This window comes from Pleurodeles waltl, chromosome 8 (genome assembly GCF_031143425.1).
Source record: "Pleurodeles waltl isolate 20211129_DDA chromosome 8, aPleWal1.hap1.20221129, whole genome shotgun sequence".
Classification (NCBI taxonomy): domain Eukaryota; kingdom Metazoa; phylum Chordata; class Amphibia; order Caudata; family Salamandridae; genus Pleurodeles; species Pleurodeles waltl.
In genome coordinates this window covers 4,892,474-4,913,120 of record NC_090447.1, presented here as the reverse complement: position 1 = coordinate 4,913,120, position 20,647 = coordinate 4,892,474, and the positions used below count along the sequence as shown (strand labels likewise).

Here is a 20,647-nt window from a genome sequence, read left to right as displayed (position 1 = left end):
CCTAAAGCTAGGGTTAGTAAAGGTAAAACACTACCTACTATCCCTCCCTCTACAGTGGATTCAACTTCTGAGGAAGAAGAATTTCCACCCTGTGCAGAACCTACACCAGAGGACCTGGAAGCAGACACTGCTGAGCTTTTGGGTGGAGGGGGGCCTGCCAGGGAGGAGCTGAGTGTGGCACAGCAGACCTGTCCCACACTAGAGGGTCTAAGACAGCAAGCTGTCAAACAGCAAAATGGGGATGTCAGTGACTCTCACAGAGTTTACTGGGAGGACAACCTCTTGTATACTGAGGCAAGGGACCCTAAACCTGGAGCAGCCAGGAGATCGGTCATTCCCTTGCAATACAGAGAGTTCTTCCTAACTCTAGCCCACGACATTCCCTTGGCTGGACATTTAGGACAAATGAAAACTTGGGACAGGCTTGTTCCCTTGTTTCATTGGCCAAGAATGTCAGAGGACACAAAGGAATTTTTTAAGTCCTGTGTCACCTGTCAAGCCAGTGGCAAAACAGGTGGCACCCCAAAGGCACCCCTTATTCCACTACCTGTGGTTGGGGTTCCCTTTGAAAGGGTAGGGGTTGACATAGTTGGCCCCCTTGACCCTCCTACTGCTTCAGGCAAAAGGTTTATCTTGGTGGTAGTGGACCATGCCACCAGATATCCTGAAGCAATCCCTCTAAGGACCACTACAGCTCCTGCAGTGGCAAAGGCCCTCCTGGGAATCTTTTCCAGGGTGGGCTTCCAAAAAGAGGTGGTATCAGACAGGGGAAGCAACTTCATGTCTGCTTACTTAAAGGCCATGTGGAAGGAATGTGGTGTGACATACAAGTTCACTATACCCTATCATCCACAAACAAATGGACTGGTTGAGAGGTTTAATAAAACTCTCAAAGGATTGATAATGGGACTTCCTGAAAAACTCCGGAGGAGATGGGATGTCCTGTTACCTTGCCTCCTTTTTGCTTACAGAGAGGTACCCCAGAAAGGAGTGGGCTTCAGCCCCTTTGAACTCCTATTTGGACACCCTGTAAGAGGTCCCCTAACACTTGTGAAGGAGGGTTGGGAACAACCTTTAAAAGCTCCTAAGCAAGACATAGTGGACTATGTACTTGGCCTAAGATCTAGGATGGCTGAGTACATGAAAAAGGCCAGTAAAAACCTTCAGGCCAGCCAAGAGCTCCAAAAGCAATGGCATGACCAGAAGGCTGTTCTGATTCAGTACCAGCCAGGGCAGAAAGTGTGGGTCTTGGAGCCTGTGGCCCCAAGAGCACTCCAAGACAAATGGAGTGGTCCCCACATTATTGTTGAGAAAAAGGGAGAAGTCACCTACTTGGTTGACTTAGGCACTGCCAGGAGTACCCTTAGGGTGCTCCATGTCAATCGCCTGAAACCCTACTGTGACAGGGCTGATCTCACCCTGCTCATGGCAACAGATGAAGGACAGGAAGAAGAGAGTGACCCTCTCCCTGATCTCTTCTCTTCCACAGAACAAGATGCTCTTGTGGAAGGTGTAGTTTTGGCAGATTGTCTTACTGCTGAGAAGAAAGACCACTGCATAAATCTCCTGGGTCAGTTTTCTGAACTCTTTTCTACTGTGCCAGGCACCACTTCTTGGTGTGAGCACACTATAGATACTGGAGACAGCTTGCCTGTCAAAAGTAAGATCTATAGGCAGCCTGACCATGTCAGGGACTGCTTAAAACAAGAAGTTCAGAAAATGCTTGAACTGGGAGTGGTTGAACACTCTGAAAGTCCATGGACCTCTCCTGTGGTACGTGTACCAAAACCTCATTCCAAAGATGGGAAAAGGGAAATGAGATTTTGTGTTGACTAAAGAGGTCTCAACCAGGTAACTAAAACTGATGCTCACCCTATACCCAGGGCAGATGAGCTAATAGATACACTGGCATCTGCCAAGTATCTAAGCACCTTTGATTTGACTGCAGGGTATTGGCAGATCAAGTTATCAGAGGATGCTAAAGCAAAAACTGCATTTTCCACCATTGGAGGGCACTACCAATTCACAGTAATGCCCTTTGGATTGAAAAATGCACCTGCCACTTTTCAGAGGTTGGTGAATACAGTCCTGCAAGCGTTGGAGGCTTTTAGTGCAGCATATCTAGATGATCTAGCTGTCTTTAGCTCCACCTGGGATGATCACCTGGTCCACCTGTGGAAAGTGTTGGAGGCCCTGCAAAAAGCAGGCCTCACTATCAAGGCTTCAAAGTGCCAGATAGGGCAGGGGAAAGTGGTTTATCTGGGACACCTGGTAGGTGGAGAACAGATTGCACCACTTCAGGGGAAAATCCAAACTATCATAGATTGGGTTCCCCCTAAATCTCAGACTCAGGTGAGAGCCTTCTTAGGCCTCACTGGGTACTACAGGGGGTTCATAAAGAACTATGGCTCCATTGCAGCCCCTCTTAATGACCTCACTTCAAAGAAAATGCCTAAAAAGGTATTGTGAACAGCTAACTGTCAGAAAGCTTTTGAGGAGCTAAAGCAGGCCATGTGCTCTGCACCTGTCCTAAAAAGCCCTTGTTACTCCAAAAAAGTAATTGTCCAAACTGATGCATCTGAATTAGGGGTAGGGGCAGTCTTATCACAACTTAATTCTGAGGGCCAGGATCAACCATTTGCTTTTATCAGCAGAAGGTTGACCCCTAGAGAAAAGCGTTGGTCTGCCACAGAGAGGGAGGCTTTTGCTGTGGTCTGGGCACTGAAGAAGTTGAGGCCATACCTATTTGGCACTCACTTCATTGTTCAGACAGACCACAAACTTCTACTTTGGCTAAAACAAATGAAAGGTGAAAACCCTAAATTATTGAGGTGGTCCATATCCCTACAGGGAATGGACTATACAGTGGAACATAGACCTGGGAGTACCCACTCCAATGCAGATGGACTCTCCAGATATTTCCACTTAGACAATGAAGACTCATCAGGGCATGGCTAGTCTTATTGTCCTTCATTTGGGGGGGGGAGGTTGTGTAGGAAAGTACCATCTTGCCTGGCATGTTACCCCCATATTTCACTGTATAAATGTTGTTTTAGTTGTATGTGTCACTGGGACCCTGCCAGCCAGGGCCCCAGTGCTCATAAGTGTGCCCTGTATGTGTTACCTGTGTGATGACTAACTGTCTCACTGAGGCTCTGCTAACCAGAACCTCAGTGGTTATGCTCTCTCATTTCTTTCCAAATTGTCACTAACAGGCTAGTGACCAATTTCACCAATTTACATTGGCATACTGGAACACCCTTATAATTCCCTTGTATATGGTACTGAGGAACCCAGGGTATTGGGGTTCCAGGAGATCCCTATGGGCTGCTGCATTTCTTTTGCCACCCATAGGGAGCTCTGACAATTCTTACACAGGCCTGCCACTGCAGCCTGAGTGAAATAACGTCCACGTTATTTCACAGCCATTTACCACTGCACTTAAGTAACTTATAAGTCACCTATATGTCTAACCTTTACCTGGTAAAGGTTGGGTGCTAAGTTACTTAGTGTGTGGGCACCCTGGCACTAGCCAAGGTGCCCCCACATTGTTCAGGGCAAATTCCCCGGACTTTGTGAGTGCGGGGACACCATTACACGCGTGCACTATACATATGTCACAACATATGTATAGCGTCACAATGGTAACTCCGAACATGGGCATGTAACATGTCTAAGATCATGGAATTATCACCCCAATGCCATTCTGGCATTGGGGAGACAATTCCATGATCCCCCGAGTCTCTAGCTCAGACCCGGGTACTGACAAACTACCTTTCCCGGGGTTTCACTGCAGCTGCTGCTGCTGCCAACCCCTCAGATAGGTTTCTGCCCTCCTGGGGTCCAGCCAGGCTTGGCCCAGGAAGGCAGAACAAAGGACTTCCTCAGAGAGAGGGTGTTACACCCTCTCCCTTTGGAAAAAGGTGTCAGGGCTGGGGAGGAGTAGCCTCCCCCAGCCTCTGGAAATGCTTTGATGGGCACAGATGGTGCCATCTCTGCATAAGCCAGTCTACACCGGTTCAGGGATCCCCCAGCCCTGCTCTGGCGCGAAACTGGACAAAGGAAAGGGGAGTGACCACTCCCGTGACCTGCACCTCCCCTGGGAGGTGCCCAGAGCTCCTCCAGTGTGCTCCAGACCTCTGCCATCTTGGAAACAGAGGTGCTGCTGGCACACTGGACTGCTCTGAGTGGCCAGGGCCAGCAGGTGACGTCAGAGACTCCTTCTGATAGGCTCTTACCTGTGTTGATAGCCTATCCTCCTTCCTAAGTAGCCAAACCTCCTTTTCTGGCTATTTAGGGTCTCTGCTTTGGGGAATTCTTTAGATAACGAATGCAAGAGCTCCTCAGAGTTCCTCTGCATCTCTCTCTTCACCTTCTGCCAAGGAATCGACCGCTAACTGCTCTGGACGCCTGCAAAACCGCAAGAAAGTAGCAAGGACGACTACTGCAACCTTGTATCGCTGATCCAGCCGCCTTCTCGACTGCTTTCCTGTTGGTGCATGCTGTGGGGGTAGTCTGCCTCCTCTCTGTACTAGAAGCTCCAAAGAAATCTCCCGTGGGTCGACGGAATCTTCCCCCTGCAACCGCAGGCACCAAAAGACTGCATCACCGGTCCTCTGGGTCCCCTCTCAGCATAACGAGCGTTGTCCCTGGAACTCAGCAACTCTGTCCAAGTGACTCCCACAGTCCAGTGACTCTTCAGTCCAAGTTTGGTGGAGGTAAGTCCTTGCCTCCCCACGCTAGACTGCATTGCTGGGTACCGCATGATTTGCAGCTGCTCCGGCTCCTGTGCACTCTTCCAGGATTTCCTTTGTGCACAGCCAAGCCGTGGTCCCCGACACTCTAACATGCAGTGCACGACCTCCTGAGTTGTCCTCCGGCGTCGTGGAACCTTCTTTTGTGACTTCGGGTGAGCTCCGGTTCACTCTTCTTCGTAGTGCCTGTTCCAGAACTTTTGCGGGTGCTGCTTGCTTCTGAGTGGGCTCTTTGTCTTGCATGACGCCCCCACTGTGTCCTCACGCAATTGGCGACGTTCTGGTCCCTCCTGGGCTACAGCAGCATCCAAAAACCCTTACCGCGACCCTTGCAGCTAGCAAGGCTTGTTTGTGGTCTTTCTGCACGGAAACACCTCTGCAAGCTTCTACACGATGTGGGATATCCATCCTCCAAAGGGAAAGTTTCTAGCCCTCTTCGTTCTTGCAAAAGCCACAGCTTCTACCATCTGGTGGCAGCTTCTTTGCACCCACAGCTGGCATTTCCTGGGCATCTGCCCACTCCCGACTTGATCGTGACTCTTGGACTTGGTCCCCTTGTTCCACAGGTACTCTTGTCTGGAAATCCATTGTTGTTGCATTGCTGGTGTTGGTCTTCCTTGCAGAATTCCCCTATCACGACTTCTGTGCTCACTGGGGAACTTAGGTGCACTTTGCACCCACTTTTCAGGGTCTTGGGGTGGGCTGTTTTTCTAACCCTCACTGTTTTCTTACAGTCCCAGCGACCCTCTACGAGCTCACATAGGTTTGGGGTCCATTCGTGGTTCTCATTCCACTTCTAGATTATATGGTTTGTGTTGCCCCTATACCTATGTGCTCTCATTGCAATCTATTGTGACTGTACATTGCTTGCATTGCTTTCTATTGCTATTACTGCATATTTTTGGTATTGTGTACATATGTTTTGTGTATATTTGCTATCCTCATACTGAGGGTACTCACTGAGGTACTTTGGCATATTGTCATAAATATAAAGTACCTTTATTTTTAGTATATCTGTGTATTGTGTTTTCTTATGATATTGTGCACATGACACCAGTGGTATAGTAGGAGCTTTGCATGTCTCCTAGTTCAGCCTAAGCTGCTCTGCTATAGCTACCTTCTATCAGCCTGAGCTGCTAGACACCCCTCTACACTAATAAGGGATAACTGGACCTGGTACAGAGTATAAGTACCCCTTGGTACCCACTACAAGCCAGGCCAGCCTCCTACACCCTCCCCCGAATCTACAGGATGATTCCCTGACTCTAAGAGATCAAAATCCTCTTCTCTCTCTTCTTCCTGGTTACCAGACTGCTCTTGGTCATCCTGGAGAAGGAGACTCAAAAGGAAATTCTTATTTGGATTCTTCCCTACCACAAAGCTTCTCTGTAAGCAAAGCCCCCTTAGTACAGCAAAGCCCCCTTAGTTCTTTGAAAGTCATGTTCTCATAGGGAGTTCCCATGACTCCAGGAGTGGCCTCCGAAGAAGACATAGTGTAGTGAGTTAGAGTAGAGTGAAAGGAAAGAAAAAGACCTTCTCTACCTAACCCTTAGTCTTTTTAGAAAGAAAGTGCAAAAGACTAGATACTATACTAGGTATATTTGTGTATAGCTCTAGGTATAGAGTACACGTTCCTGTGGAAAGCACCGGTGACAGAGTGATAAGGCAATTGCAAGTACTTATCCCACCGCTGCACCTCCAATGTAGGAGGCTGGCCTGGTTTGTATTGGGTACCTAAGGTACTCACACCTTGTACCAGGTCCAGTTATCCCTTATTAGTGAAATGTAGTCAGTGTCTAGAAGCCAGGCTCTCTAGGGGTAGTGTGGATGAGCAGGCAAGGCCTAACTAGGATACATGCAAAGCTCATGCAATACCACTGTAGTCACACAGTACTCACACACATGAAAGAAAATACTCAGTGTTACAAAAATAAAGTTACTTTACTTTAGTGACACAATGCCAAAAATACCTTAGAGTCTATACTCCTTTAGGAGGTACGTATTATACACAATATATACACAAGTTGCAAAAACAGGTGTAAAAATAATAAAGAAACAGTGCAATTACCGAAAAACACAATAGTTAGAATTGGGCCTAAGGGGAACACAAACCATATACTAAGAAAGTGGAATGCGAAAGTCAGTTTCCCACCTAGGCAAGTGTGCAGTGGGGCGCGGGGATTATTAGAAAATACCAAAGGTAAGTACTAGAACCCACCCCAGAGCCCAGGAAATCAGGAGTAAATCACAGTAACTTTCCCAGAACACACAAGAAAACAAAAAAGAAGATATTGCAAAAACCAGAAGAGACTGTAAGACACCAGCGATGGATTCCTGGACCTGAAGACCTGTGGAAGAAGGGGATCAAGTCCAAGAAGCACTGAAGAGTCCAGGGTGAACAGGAGCCCCTGATAACCCAGATGAAGGTGCAAAGGAAGAACAACTGGTGAGGAACAACAGTCAGTACTGCACCCAAGAAGATGGATGTGGATTCCTGGTGGGTGCAGATGATGTCCCATGCCTGATGGATGATTGCAGTCTGGTATGCGTCGCTGAACTCTGCTAACAATCCTTGGCACAAACAAAGCTTGCGATTGGAGTAAAATGGAGCTGCCTGAGACCAGGAGGGACCTGGTGGACTCTTCTCAGGAGGGTGGAGTCAGACGAGGCTCTCAGCAACTCAGAGAGCCCTGAGAAGACCAGGCAGCACCCACAGGGGTCCCACAGCAAGGGGACAAGGAAGGTGCAAATGGAGGTCCATGCAGCACAACACAAAGGGATCCCACGCTGCCGGAGACCCACTCAGGAGGCTGTGCATCGCAGGATGGAGTGCCGGGGACCTAAGCTGTGCTGTGCATGAAGAACTTCTTGGAAGGTCGCACACAAGCCTTGGCAACTGTAAGTCACCTGGTGCACAGGGGTACTGTCTTGCGTGGGGAGGCAAGCTCCTACCTCCTCCAAAGTTGGACAGCTGGAACTTGGGACTGTCGGGGTCACTTTAGTCCACCACCTGTGTTGCTGGATCCACGCTCATCATCAGGAGAGGGGACCCACACCACTGGTCGTCGCTGCAGAGGGGTGCCTGCTGAAGCAGGGAAGTGACTCTGTCACTCCACAGGAGATTCCTTCGGTTCTTCTGGTGCAGGCTGAAGACAAGCAGTCCTCTGAGGGTGCACGACTTGGAAACAGTTGCTGTTGCTGGCTGGAGCTGAAAATACAATGTTGCAGAAGTTGTCTTTGCTTCTATGTTTCAGTTTGTAGAGTTCCTGGAGGGTTCAGCTGCGGTTCCGTCAGTAGAAGATGAAGCAAAGGATGCAGAGGATTCCTGCTGGAGTCTTGCAATCCGAATCTGAGGAAACGCCCACAGGAGAGACCCTAAATAGCCCTGAAAGGGGGTTTGGTCAGATACACAGGTAAGCACCTATCAGGGGAGGGCTCTGACATCACCTGCTGGCACTGGCCACTCAGATTCTCCCAGAGTTCCCTGTCAACTTCAAATCCAAGATGGCAAAACTGAGGGACACGCTGGAGGAGCTCTGGGCACCACCCCTGGGGGGTGATGGACAGGGGAGTGGTCACTCCCCTTTCCTTTGTCCACTTTCGCGCCAGAGCAGGGACTGGGGGTCCCCGAAATGGTCTAAACTGGATTATGCAAGGAGGGCTCCATCTATGTACTTCAAAGCATGGGGGTATGATTCCTACATGTTTTATACCAAACATAGCCATATTCAGAGTTACCATGGTGAAGCTGAGCATAGGTAGTGACCTATGTCCTGTACATGCGTAAAAATTGCATCCCCGCACTCACGAAGTCCGGGAAAATGGTCCTGGATGACATAGGGGCACCTCTGCTAGTGCAGGGGTGCCCTCACACACAGGTACTTTGCAACCAGCCCTTCAGTGTTGGAAGGCCTGACATATAGGTGACTTATAAGTGACCTGGTGCAGTGTAAATGGCAGTGAAAGGATGCATGCACCATTTCACGCAGGCTGCAATGGCAGTCCTGCAGAAACCTTTGTATGGGCTCCCTATGGGTGGCAATAGTAATGCTGTAGCCCATTGGGATCCCCTGGAACCCCAATGCCCTGGGTACCTAAGTAGCATAGACTAGGGAATTATAAGGGGGTACCAATATGTCAATTTGGGATGAAATACTGGGTTACTAGCCTGCAGTGACAAAATTTAGAGGAGAGAGAGCATAAGCACTGTGGTCCGGACTAGCAAGATCCCAGTGACACAGTCAAACACACTGAGATCAGGCAGAAAATGGGGGTAACATGCCAAAAAGAGGGTACTTTCCTACAGTCTGGAGAAGCCTCTGTGTCTGCAGGAGCCTCTGTGTCCCCAGGTGCCTCTGTGCTGCAGGAGCCTCTGTGTCTGCAGGAGCGTATATGTGCGCGCAGGAGCCTCTGTTTCTGCAGGAGCCACTGTGTCTGCAGGAGCCTCTGTGCTCAGGAGCCTCTCTGTGTGTAGGAGCCTCTGTGTCCTTAAGAGCCTCTGTGTGTGCGGGAGCCTCTGTGTCTGCAGGAGTCTCTGTGCGCAGGGGAGCCTTTGTGTGCAGAGGAGTGTCTGGATCTTAAGGGGCCTCTGTGTCCGCATGACTCACTGAGTGTGCATGGTCCTCTGTGTCCCCAGGACCCACCGTGTGGGCAGGAACCTCTGTGTGTGCAGGAGCCGCTGTGTATGCAGGAGCCTCTGTGTGTGCAGGAGACTCTGTGTGCGCAGGACCCGCTGCGTGCAGGAGCATCTGTGTCTGCAGGATTCTCTATGCCCCAGGTGCTTCTGTGTCCCCAGGAACCTCTGAGTGTGCAGGAACCTCTGTGTACGCTGAAGCCTCTGTGTGCGCAGGAACCTCTGTGTCAGCAGGAGCCTCTGTGTGCGCAGGAGCCTCTGTGTGCGCTGAAGCCTCTGTGTGCGAAGGAGCCTCTGTGTGCGCAGGAGCCTCTGTATCTGCAGGAGCCTCTGTATCTGCAGGAGCCTCTGTATGTGCAGGAGCCTTTGTGTCCCCAGGAACCTCTGTGTCTGCAGGAGCCGCTGTGTGTGCAGGAGCCTCTGTGTCTGCAGGAGCCTCTGTGTGTGCAGGAGCCTGTGTGCGCAGGACCCGCTGTGTGCAGGAGCCTCTGTGTCTGCAGGATTCTCTGTGCCCCAGGTGCCTCTGTGTCCCCAGGAACCTCTGTGTGTTCAGGAACCTCTGTGTCTGCTGAAGCCTCTGTGCCAGCAGGAGCATCTGTGTGTGCAGAGCCTCTGTGTCTGCAGGAGCCTCTGTGTGCGCAGGAGCCTCTGTGTGTGCAGGAGCCTCTGTGTGCGAAGGAGCCTCTGTTTCCTCAGGAGCCTCTGTGTGTGCAGGAGCCTGTGTGCGCAGGACCCGCTGTGTGCAGGAGCCTCTGTGTCTGCAGGATTCTCTGTGCCCCAGGTGCCTCTGTGTCCCCAGGAACCTCTGTGTGTTCAGGAACCTCTGTGTCTGCTGAAGCCTCTGTGCCAGCAGGAGCATCTGTGTGTGCAGAGCCTCTGTGTCTGCAGGAGCCTCTGTGTGCGCAGGAGCCTCTGTGCCTGCTGGAGCCTCTGTGTGCGAAGGAGCCTCTGTTTCCTCAGGAGCCTCTGTGTCTGCAGGAGCCTCTGAGTGCACAGGAGCCTCTCTGTCTGCAGAAGCCTCTGTGTACGCAGGAGCCTCTGTGTGTGCAGGAGCCTCTGTGTGCGCAGGAGCCTCTGAGTGCACAGGAGCCTCTCTGTCTGCAAGAGCCTCTGTGTCTGCAGGAGCCTCTGTGTCTGCAGGAACCTCTGTGTGTGCAGGAGCCTCTGTGTCCGCTGAAGCCTCTGTGTCGGCAGGAGCCTCTGTGTCCGCTGAACCCTCTGTGTCTGCAGGAGCTTCTGTGTCTGCAGGAGCCTCTGTGTGCGCAGGAGCATCTGGGTGCGCAGGAGCCTCTGTGTGTGCAGGAGCCTCTGTGTCTGCAGGAACCTCTATGTGCGCAGGAGCCTCTGTGTCTGCAGGAGCCTCTGTGTGTGCAGGAGCCTCTGTGTCTGCAGGAACCTCTGTGTGCGCAGGAGCCTCTGAGTGCACAGGAGCCTCTCTGTCTGCAAGAGCCTCTGTGTCTGCAGGTGCCTCTGTGTCTGAAGGAACCTCTGTGTGTGCAGGAGTCTCTGTGTCCGCTGAAGCCTCTGTGTCGGCAGGAGCCTCTGTGTCCGCTGAACCCTCTGTGTCTGCAGGAGCTTCTGTGTCTGCAGGAGCCTCTGTGTGCGCAGGAGCATCTGGGTGCGCAGGAGCCTCTGTGTGTGCAGGAGCCTCTGTGTCTGCAGGAACCTCTATGTGCGCAGGAGCCTCTGTGTCTGCAGGAGCCTCTGTGTCTGCAGGAACCTCTGTGTCTGCAGGAACCTCTGTGTGTGCAGGAGCCTCTGTGTCTGCAGGAACCTCTGTGTGCGCAGGAGCCTCTGTGTGCACAGGAGCCTCTGTGTCCGCTGACGCCTCTGTGTCTGCAGGAGCCTCTGTGTGCGCAGGAGCCTCTGTGTCTGCAGGAGCCTCTGTGTGCGCAGGAGCCTCTGTGTGCGCAGGAGCCTCTGAGTGCACAGGAGCCTCTGTGTCTGCAGGAGCCTCTGTGTGTGCAGGAGCCTCTGTGTCTGCAAGAGCCTCTGTGTGTGCAGGAGCCTCTGTGTGTGCAGGAGCCTCTGAGTGTGCAGGAGCCTCTCTGTACACTGAAGCATCTGTGTCTGCAGGAGCCTCTGTGTGCGCAGGAGCCTCTGAGTGCACAGGGGCCTATGTGTGTGCAGGAGCCTCTGTGTCTGCAGGAGCCTCTGTGTGTGCAGGAGCCTCTGTGTCTGCAGGAGCCTCTGTGTGCGCAGGACCCTCTGCGTGCACAGGATCCTATGTGTCTGTGGTACCCTCTGTGTGCACAGCACCCTATGAAGGAGCCTCTGTGTGCGCAGGAGCCTCTGTGTCCGCTGAAGCCTCTGTGTGCGCAGGAGCCTCTGTGTCCACTGAAGCCTCTGTATCTGCAGGAGCCTCTGTGTATGCAGGAGCCTCTGTGTGCGCAGGAGCCTCAGTGTGAACAAGACCCCCTGTGTGCAGGAGCCTCTGTATCTGCAGGAGCCTCTGTGTCTGCAGGAGCCTCTGTGTGTGCAGGAGCCTCTGTGTCTGCAGGAACCTCTGTGTCCGCAGGAGCCTCTGTGTCCGCTGAAACCTCAGTTTCTGCAGGAGCCTCTGTGTCTGCTGAAGCCTCTGTGTGCGCAGGAGCATCTGTGTCTGCAGGAGCTTCTGTGTGTGCAGGAGCCTCTGTGTCTGCAGGAGCCTCTGTGTGCGCAGGAGCCTCTGTGTGTGCAGGAGCCTCTGTGTCTGCAGGAGCCTCTGTGTGTGCAGGAGTGTCTGTGTCTGCAGGAACCTCTGTGTCCGCAGGAGCCTCTGTGTCTGCAGGAGATTCTGTGTGCGCAGGAGCCTATGTGTGCGCAGGAGCCTCTGTGTCCGCTGAAGCCTCAGTGTCTGCAGGAGCCTCTGTGTCTGCAGGAGGCTCTGTGTCCCCAAGAACCTATGTGTCCACAGGAGCCTCTGTGTGTGCAGGAGCCTCTGTGTCTGCCTTACCCTCTGTGTGCGCAGGAGCCTCTGTGTCTGCCGTACCCTCTGTGTCTGCAGGAGCCTCTGTGTCTGCGGTACCCTCTGTGTGCGCAGCACCCTATGAAGGAGCCTCTGCGTGCGCATGAACTAAAATATTGTGCAATACCCAGAAAGAGGCCAATGTACTAGATTAAGGCACAAGAGAGTATACAGGGGTCGTACAGGACATATCAGATCCTATGGTTACAGTAACACTATCCATAATGCGGCACTTTTAGTTCTAGTTACAGACAGCTTTAGCTCTCTAGGAGACCTCCTGTTAACAATACTTTAAAAAGACACATAAGAAGCTGTACAGAGAGGGTGGGAGCTTTGGGTGACTCCTTCAGCCATTGGTTGTCATGTGTTTTTCACAGTTAACTATTGGTTGGATGTGCTATCCATCAGCCAATAGCATTTCGGGGATGGTTACCTTTGTTTACTGTTGCATTTGCTTTGATGACTGTGACAGGAAGTAGTTTATCTGACAGGAGTAAAGTGGGGGCTCCCAAACCCCCAAAGAGTACGACTTTGGAGCTGAGCTCAGGGTCTTCTTGTCTCCAAGACTCAGTGCACAAACCGTGCAGTCGAAATACTGCCCCATAAATCAAACAGGCGTCATGTAAAAAGGAGAAAAAAACTCCTAATGTAAATACTGTGTTTCTTTACCAGACTTAAGTCCTTCACTTAAAAACATTAGATTATATCATTCCATTGAGTGTACTTATTAGAAGTGAAGGTTTCTAAACATGAACTTTGAAACATTCCCTGTCTGCCCCCTCCTTGGCACTATCCCAGCAGTGACCCAAGGGACACGTCTGCTGCCTCGTGTGCCCCACATGTATGGTCTATAATATTATAATATGTCCGGAGCAGCACCAAGGTCTATTAAACCACATCCAGGAGCCCTCTGTGCAGCGCCCATCCATCCTGATCTGAGGTTTCAAGGCGCTCTTAGATCTGATGATTAAAGAAAAGGAGGGACAGAGAAACAAAGTAATTGCTGAGGATCACACAGTCTGGGAGCAGGATAGCTGGGATTGCATGTTACATTGTATTTTTCCTGCAGATTGGATACTCCCAATATTTGCACAGGAAATGACGTATATGTAAAGCTGTAGATGGTGACTGGTTACTTTTATAATCCATCTGTCCAGCCCCCTCATGAGTCTGGAAGAGTAAGGGGTGAGGCCCTGTGATGGCAGCACCTGCAGCCCAGGAGCCAGTGTATGAATGGGCAGAGAGGCCGGCTGGAGAAGGTGCCCGGGCAGGCATGGGCAGATCCACTCTGTTGTTGAAGCTCAGTACATTTTATACTAAAGACCTGAAACACAAGCTTTGAAGTGAGCCCTTCTACACCCTTGGAGGGGCTTGTCCCAGACCAGGACCAGTGCTCGGGTACCACACCTCATACACCTCACCTACCCTACACATGTTATCGTCATGAAATAGATGTCCCTTTCCAAACACATTATTATTGAATATATGTATCACCCCCCAGCCTCCCCACAATGTACAGGTTAGAAATCAGTGATGTGCTTAGAAGTGCAGAGCTCCCTACCAGAGTATCTGTAGTTTGCAGTTTGGATGTTTGAGGCCTTCACACAACTTCTTCACTCCAGAGTCTCCCAGCGCATTGGGGCTCAGGTCGAGCTCTGTGAGGGATGTGTTTGTCTTCAGGGCAGAGGCAAGAGCTTCGCAGCATGAACCGGTGAGAGAGCAGCCGCCCAACCTGCAGGAGAGAAGAGATGTGAGAGGAAGAAATGAGAGAGTAGGATTAAAATCTTTAGAGTTTTAATTAATTTCTCTTCCGTCTTTGACTAACTAACTTCTAATGACACTTCTCCACGTTAAACAACTACCAGACCTGTTTATGTAGAATCTAATGAGATTAATTCTCAGACTAGTAGAACCAGAGCTAAATCTCCTTTCTAATAAATGTTTAATACATGTTTTATGCTGCAGACCCTCTGCTGCGGTGTGAATTGTAAACTTGCTGCTGTGGTTGTCGTTGCATCGACCTGTGTATTAATACACGGTTTGTTATTCATACATAGAGGGGCTTCGAGTCAGAGGTCTCCATCCATTGGTCTGTTAAAATGTCCTTCACATTCTGCTTCCGCCCCCCATCCCTCCCCACACACAAACACACACACACACACACACATATAGCAGTGGCAATCACAAACCCTCTGCACATTGTTCTCATCCGCCTAAAAATAGTTCCTTGGTCTTCAGGGACAAAGCTGGTTTAAAGTCTGTTATTTATTTTTATATCAATTTTAAATGCTGGGTAACGTTTTGCCTGCACTTTGGTGCACATTCAGATGCTGATTTATTTTCTGTTTCTTTTTAAAGTTCTTAAGTGTATGAGTAGCATTGCATCTGATTTAGATGTGACTGCCTGGTTAGATAGACATGTATTCTCCTCTCCTTCACCAACACTAACAATGAGAAAATTATAGCATGAATGAAACACTTGTTTTTTTAAATCTTCATTATTAAAATACTTCATCACAATACATTTTCAAATTTAGAATCTGTAGTGTCATATGTTTGCAATAAAAAGCACATTAACAATCACACAGCCAGAGAAGGCCAGATCTATTGGATTTGCCAATGCTTGTTTTATTTTTTAAGCACTCCTAGAAAGCACAAGTGATTCCTTTCTCAGTTTTTCCTATTCTCCCCCACCCCTGCTTTCTGATCCCCCGCCCTGCTCCACATCCCATCCCATTTTCAGCTGCCCCTCTTTATAGATGATAAGGGGCTAGATGTATTAAGCTCCCAGTTTGCATTTCTTAAATAGCTAATTTTAAGAAATCGCTATTTAAGAAATGCAAAATGGGATGTATGAAAATTGCGATTCGGTAATAGCAATTTCTTAAAATTCGCAATCGCTATTAGGGAATCGCAATTAGGGAACGGGACTCCATTCATCCGTATCCCATAGGTGCAAATGTTTTTGCATTTCCCAATTTGCAAATTCCTGTTAGGAATTAGGAATTTAAGTAATGCAAATTCATGGGTGCTGGGGGCCTAAGATCCCCATTGATGCACCCCCCCCCCAAGAAATTGTGCACATGTAGAGTGCACATATGCCCTAGGGACATGTGTGCGCTACATGGCACTTTCAAAAATGCATTTCAAATGAAGTTTTAAAATTGCACATGCTTACCACCAACTTGGATTTAGTGGTAATTGCATTTCCTAAACGCCCAGTTCGCATTTAGGAAATGCATGGTACGTGTGCTTTGGAAATTGCAAATAGGAATTCCCTATTTGCGATTACCTATTCACAGTCGCAATTTTAGGGAATCACAAAAAATTGTGATTCCCTAAAATTGCACTGCACTGCCTTTCATCCACCCTGAAAGGTGATTTTCCATTCGCAAACAGTGGAATTTACCGATTCGCACCGTTTGCGAATGCAAAATCCAGTGATACATCTGGCCCAAAATGCCCCTGGTTCTGGGGTGATGCGTTTGGCATTTTGTGGGGTGCGGACCTTGTCTCTTTTTAAGGCATGTTCCATTTTAGCTCAAACCCCTGAAAAACAGGCTTTAAAGTGTGCCTTCTGCACCAATACAGGGGGCGTCTTGCATGACGGAGAATTTGGGGTTGGGTACCCCCACTACACAAACCTCACTTATTGCACAAATTAAACTGCCATGAAATGGATGCATCTTTCCCACAACATCAACAGAAAAGAAATAGTTGTGTAAACATTTAAATATATTTTTAAAATATATCTGTGAGCCCCATCAACAATGTATATTTTGTCAACCAATAAACACACTGCTCTGTACCTCAGTTTCTGTAGTTTGCAGTTTGGATGTTTGAGGCCTTCACACAACTTCTTCACTCCAGAGTTTCTCAGCTCATTGGGGCCCAGGTCGAGCTCTGTGAGGGATGTGTTTGTTTTCAGGGCAGAGGCGAGATCTTCGCAGCATGGACCGGTGAGAGAGCAGATACTCAACCTGCAGGAGAGAAGGGATGTGAGAGGAAGAGAGCAGAGAGCAGGAATAGAGTTTTATCTTCATTCCTCCCCCGTGTATGACTTACTCACCTCTAGACACCTCCTCACTTTACACATCCACCCCTCCCTAGTTATAGAAGCATCTCAAGAGATGAATTCTCAGACTAGCAGAGGCAGAAATAAATGCACTTTCCAATGAATGTTTAATAAATGTCTTATGCTGGAGACTCTCTGCTGTGGTGTGGATGGTAAACTCACAGCTGTGGTAGTCATTGCCTCCACCTGTGTATTAATACACTGGGTGTTACTGATACACAGAGGGGCTTCTGGTCAGAGCTCTTCATCCATTGGTCTGTTAACATGTCCTTCACATTCTGCTTCCGCCCACCACAGCACACAGAAGGGGCAACCACAAACTACAAAATAGTTCCTTGATCTTCCGTGACAAACCTGATTAAAAGTCTGTTAGTTATTTTTATATAAGTATTAAATACTATTTTCAGCTGCCCCTGTTTACAGATGATAAAATGCCCCTGGTTCTGGGGTGATGCACAAGGCATTTTGTGGGGTGCAGACCCTGTCTCTTGGGCACGCCTTTTCCATTTTAGCCCAAACCCCTGAAAAACAGGCTTTAAAGTGTGCCTCCTGCAGCATTACAGTGGGTACTTTCATGAAGGAGGATCTGGGGTTGGGTACCCCCACTTCACAAACCTCTCTTATTGCTCAAATATCACTGCCATAAAATGGAGGCACCTTTCCCACAACATCAAGAGAAAAGAGACAGTTGTGTAAACATTTAAACATATTTTTAAAATATATCTGTGAGCCCCATCAACAATGTATATTTTATCAACCAATAAACACACAGCTCTGTACCCCAGTTTCTGTAGTTTGCAGTTTGGATGTTTGAGGCCTTCACACAACTTCTTCACTCCAAAGTCTGTCAGCTTATTGGCGTTCAGGTCGAGCAGTGTGAGGGTTGTGTTTGTCTTCAGGGAAGAGGTGAGGTCTTCATAGCATGAACCGGTGAGAGAGCAGCCACCCAACCTGCAGGAGAGAAGAGATGTGAGAGGGAGAGAGCAGAGAGCAGGAACAGAAACTTTAGAGTTTTATCTTCATTTCTCCCCGTGTATGACTTACTCACCTCTAGACACCTCCTCACTTTACACATCCACCCCTCCCTGGTTATAGAAGCATCTCAAGAGATGAATTCTCAGACTAGCAGAGGCAGAACTAAATGTTCTTTCCAATGAATGTTTTAATAAATGTCTTATGCTGGAGACCCTCTGCTGTGGCGCGGATGGTAAACTCACAGCTGTGGTAGTCGTTGCATCCACCTGTGTATTAATACACTGGGTGATAAGTGGTTTCCTCAGAAACAAAACTCGCCAGGTCAGATATTGTTATGCCATTAATTGTGTTTGACCACTGACTTTGTGTTTCACCACTGCGCATATTAGTTGTTCAATGTTCACCAGTAGCACATTACATGTCGTATTCAGTTTAGCTGCCTATTGGCTTTACTGTGGAGTTAGACATTGCAGTTGAGAAATTGCAGATGAGGTGTGTTTTTCCACATGGTAGACCAAGCTGTGTTTTTCGTATTTTGCTCTCACCGAACCCTAGCGTGATAAGGTGTAGGAAGGTAGCCTCTTTCTAGCCTTGTTACCCCCACTTTTGGCCTGTTTGTGAGTGTATGTCAGGGGTTTTTCACTGTCTCACTGGGATCCTGGTAGCCAGGGCCCAGTGCTTATAGTGAAAACCCTATGTTTTCAGTATGTTTGTTATGTGTCACTGGGACCCTGCTAGCCAGGACCCCAGTGCTCATAAGTTTGTGGCCTATATGTATGTGTTCCCTGTGTGATGCCTAACTGTCTCACTGAGGCTCTGCTAACCAGAACCTCAGTGGTTATGCTCTCTCATTTCTTTCCAAATTGTCACTAACAGGCTAGTGACCAATTTTACCAATTTACTTTGGCATACTGGAACACCCTTATAATTCCCTAGTATATGGTACCTAGGTACCCAGGGTATTGGGGTTCCAGGAGATCCCTATGGGCTGCAGCATTTCTTTTGCCACCCATAGGGAGATCTGACAATTCGTACACAGGCCTGCCAGTGCAGCCTGCATGAAATAACATCCACATTATTTCACAGCCAATTACCACTGCACTTAAGTAACTTATAAGTCACCTATATGTCTAACCCTCACTTAGTGAAGGTTAGGTGCAAAGTTACTTAGTGTGAGGGCACCCTGGCACTAGCCAAGGTGCCCCCACATTGTTCAGGGCAATTTCCTCAGAATTTGGGAGTGCAGGGACACCATTACACGCGTGCACTACATATTGGTCAATCCCTATATGTAGCGTCACCATGGTAACTCCAAACATAGCCATGTAACATGTCTAGGATCATGGTATTGTCACCCCAATATCATTCTGGTATTGGAGGGACAATTCCATGCATCCCCGGGGCTCTAGCATAAAACCCAGGTACTCCCAAACTAGCTTTCCAGGTTTTTTTGGCAGCTGCAGCCCAGTCCCAGGAAGGCAGAACAAAGGATTTCCTCTGAGAGAGGGTGTTACATTCCATTCTCTGATGCCTGGTGGCTGCTTATGGAGTGGTTGACTTTGAGATTCACAGCAAACCAATAAAGCAGATTTGCTTTTATTGTGTAGCAGCTGGGAGAAGGCAAGGCACAAAGCAAAAACAAAGAGCTGCTTATTGCAAAACAAACTTATTTCCATCTGGCGCAGTAGCAAATATTGCACAAAGGGCAGAGTTTGTATTTTGTGGTTTAACAGCTCCATGCTGACAGTCATTCTCTATTCAGAAACAGGAAAGCATGGAACTGCTTGCTAAATATTTAGGGCCAGATGTATGAAAACTGTGTTGCAGGGAAGTGCAGCAAGTTATCCTGCTGCACTGCATCACAGGGAAATATGGCATGTTCCTGTCCTTTCCCCCTGCACTCCTCCTTACGCATCACCTAAGGAGGGTTATCTTTTTGACGCATTCCCCGGTTTAACTGGTTTGGTAAATCTGGGAATGTATTAGTAATCGCTGAATTTGTGTGGGAACACCCACCACAATGCCCATGGAAAGCCTGATGGTGGGTGGGTGGATGGAGCTGGAAAGCGCACAAGCACTGTGTAGAGTGCTGAAAAACAGATAAAAACATACTTCACTAAAATGGGAGCAGAGGAGGGATACTAGGGCTTGGTCCATGGTCTTGGGGAGGGCTAAACACAAGAAGAGGCCTGGTGCATGCATGCCATGGACAAATGGGGAGAAAAAGTATCAGAGCTGTGACGGAGCCAGCAAATGCTAAGTGTGTGGGTGGGCTGAAGCCCACAGGCTGAATACAACATGTCTCTTCAAGACTGTATGCACTGTTTAACTAAGACCTAAACATGACATGTCCTAAATAAACCCTGGAACTGCTCTACTATCTTAGCCAGTTTAGGGGAAGTACCGGAGGTGATGCAAGCAATGCTAGCAGGCTGCAAGAGCGGCATTACAACTGGAGGGACTGGCTCATTCTGATTAGCTACAAGTGAGACAGGTAATCTTGAAGGAAACCCCTTCCTGATCTAGAATTTGTTCTACACTGTAGTCCAGCCCAACAGGAAGTGACCTCTGAGATGGACTCCAATGCTACTAGTGAAATGGGGAATAACAACTTTTGCAGGTAGAGCTGAGCCATATCCAAGGATCCTAGAATACATGAAAGAGGGGAACTTGAAACATGGAATGCACAACACCCAAACTGATGACAGATCAGTATGTAGCCCAAACTCAAATTATCTTGAACATGGAGATTTACAAAAAATGAAAATAAAAAAACATAAACCAAGGGGAGGAGAGAATCCTTATAACCTCAAACAAAAGGTCTTCTGCAGCACATTCAATGTTCAGTGAAAGTTGGTGCTGGCTACCTGCAACACAATCAGGGCACTCAAACTCTCACCCCCAAGACACATCTCCAATTAAATACTCCATGTACTATACTCAGCTGGAATACTGTTGGGCTGCAGCAAACAGGATGACAAAGATTGGGTCACTTTAAAAAAATGTCATAGTATTGGCGGCTTCCTAGAAACCTGCGCTATGGAAGAAGATGAATTGGATGGAAAGGAAGATCAAAAGGGGGTGTAACTATCTGGGTGTATCCGTGCCTCAGTAAAAGTACTATCAAGACTAAAACTTACCCACAATATTCAACACCATGGGTCAGAAGTGACACCTGGTCACTCCACATGCGTAATGTTTACCTCAACCAGGGACCATTATTGTTAGACTAGCCTTGTGGAAAGACCTAGAGTTGTGTATTA

At 48.8% G+C, this 20,647-nt stretch overlaps 1 protein-coding gene across 2 annotated transcripts in view; it reads right to left on the bottom strand.

The window, feature by feature from the left end:
* LOC138249656 (NACHT, LRR and PYD domains-containing protein 3-like) overlaps positions 1-20,647 on the bottom strand; it is an 886,959-nt gene that overhangs the window by 388,552 nt on the left and 477,760 nt on the right. For both annotated transcript variants that reach the window (XM_069203614.1, XM_069203615.1), the window contains 3 exons: positions 17,190-17,360; positions 16,144-16,314; positions 13,896-14,066 (listed from right to left, as the gene is read on the bottom strand). In XM_069203614.1, coding sequence (XP_069059715.1) covers positions 13,896-14,066; positions 16,144-16,314; positions 17,190-17,360 — 513 coding nt within the window. The remainder of the gene's footprint in view (positions 1-13,895; positions 14,067-16,143; positions 16,315-17,189; positions 17,361-20,647) is intronic.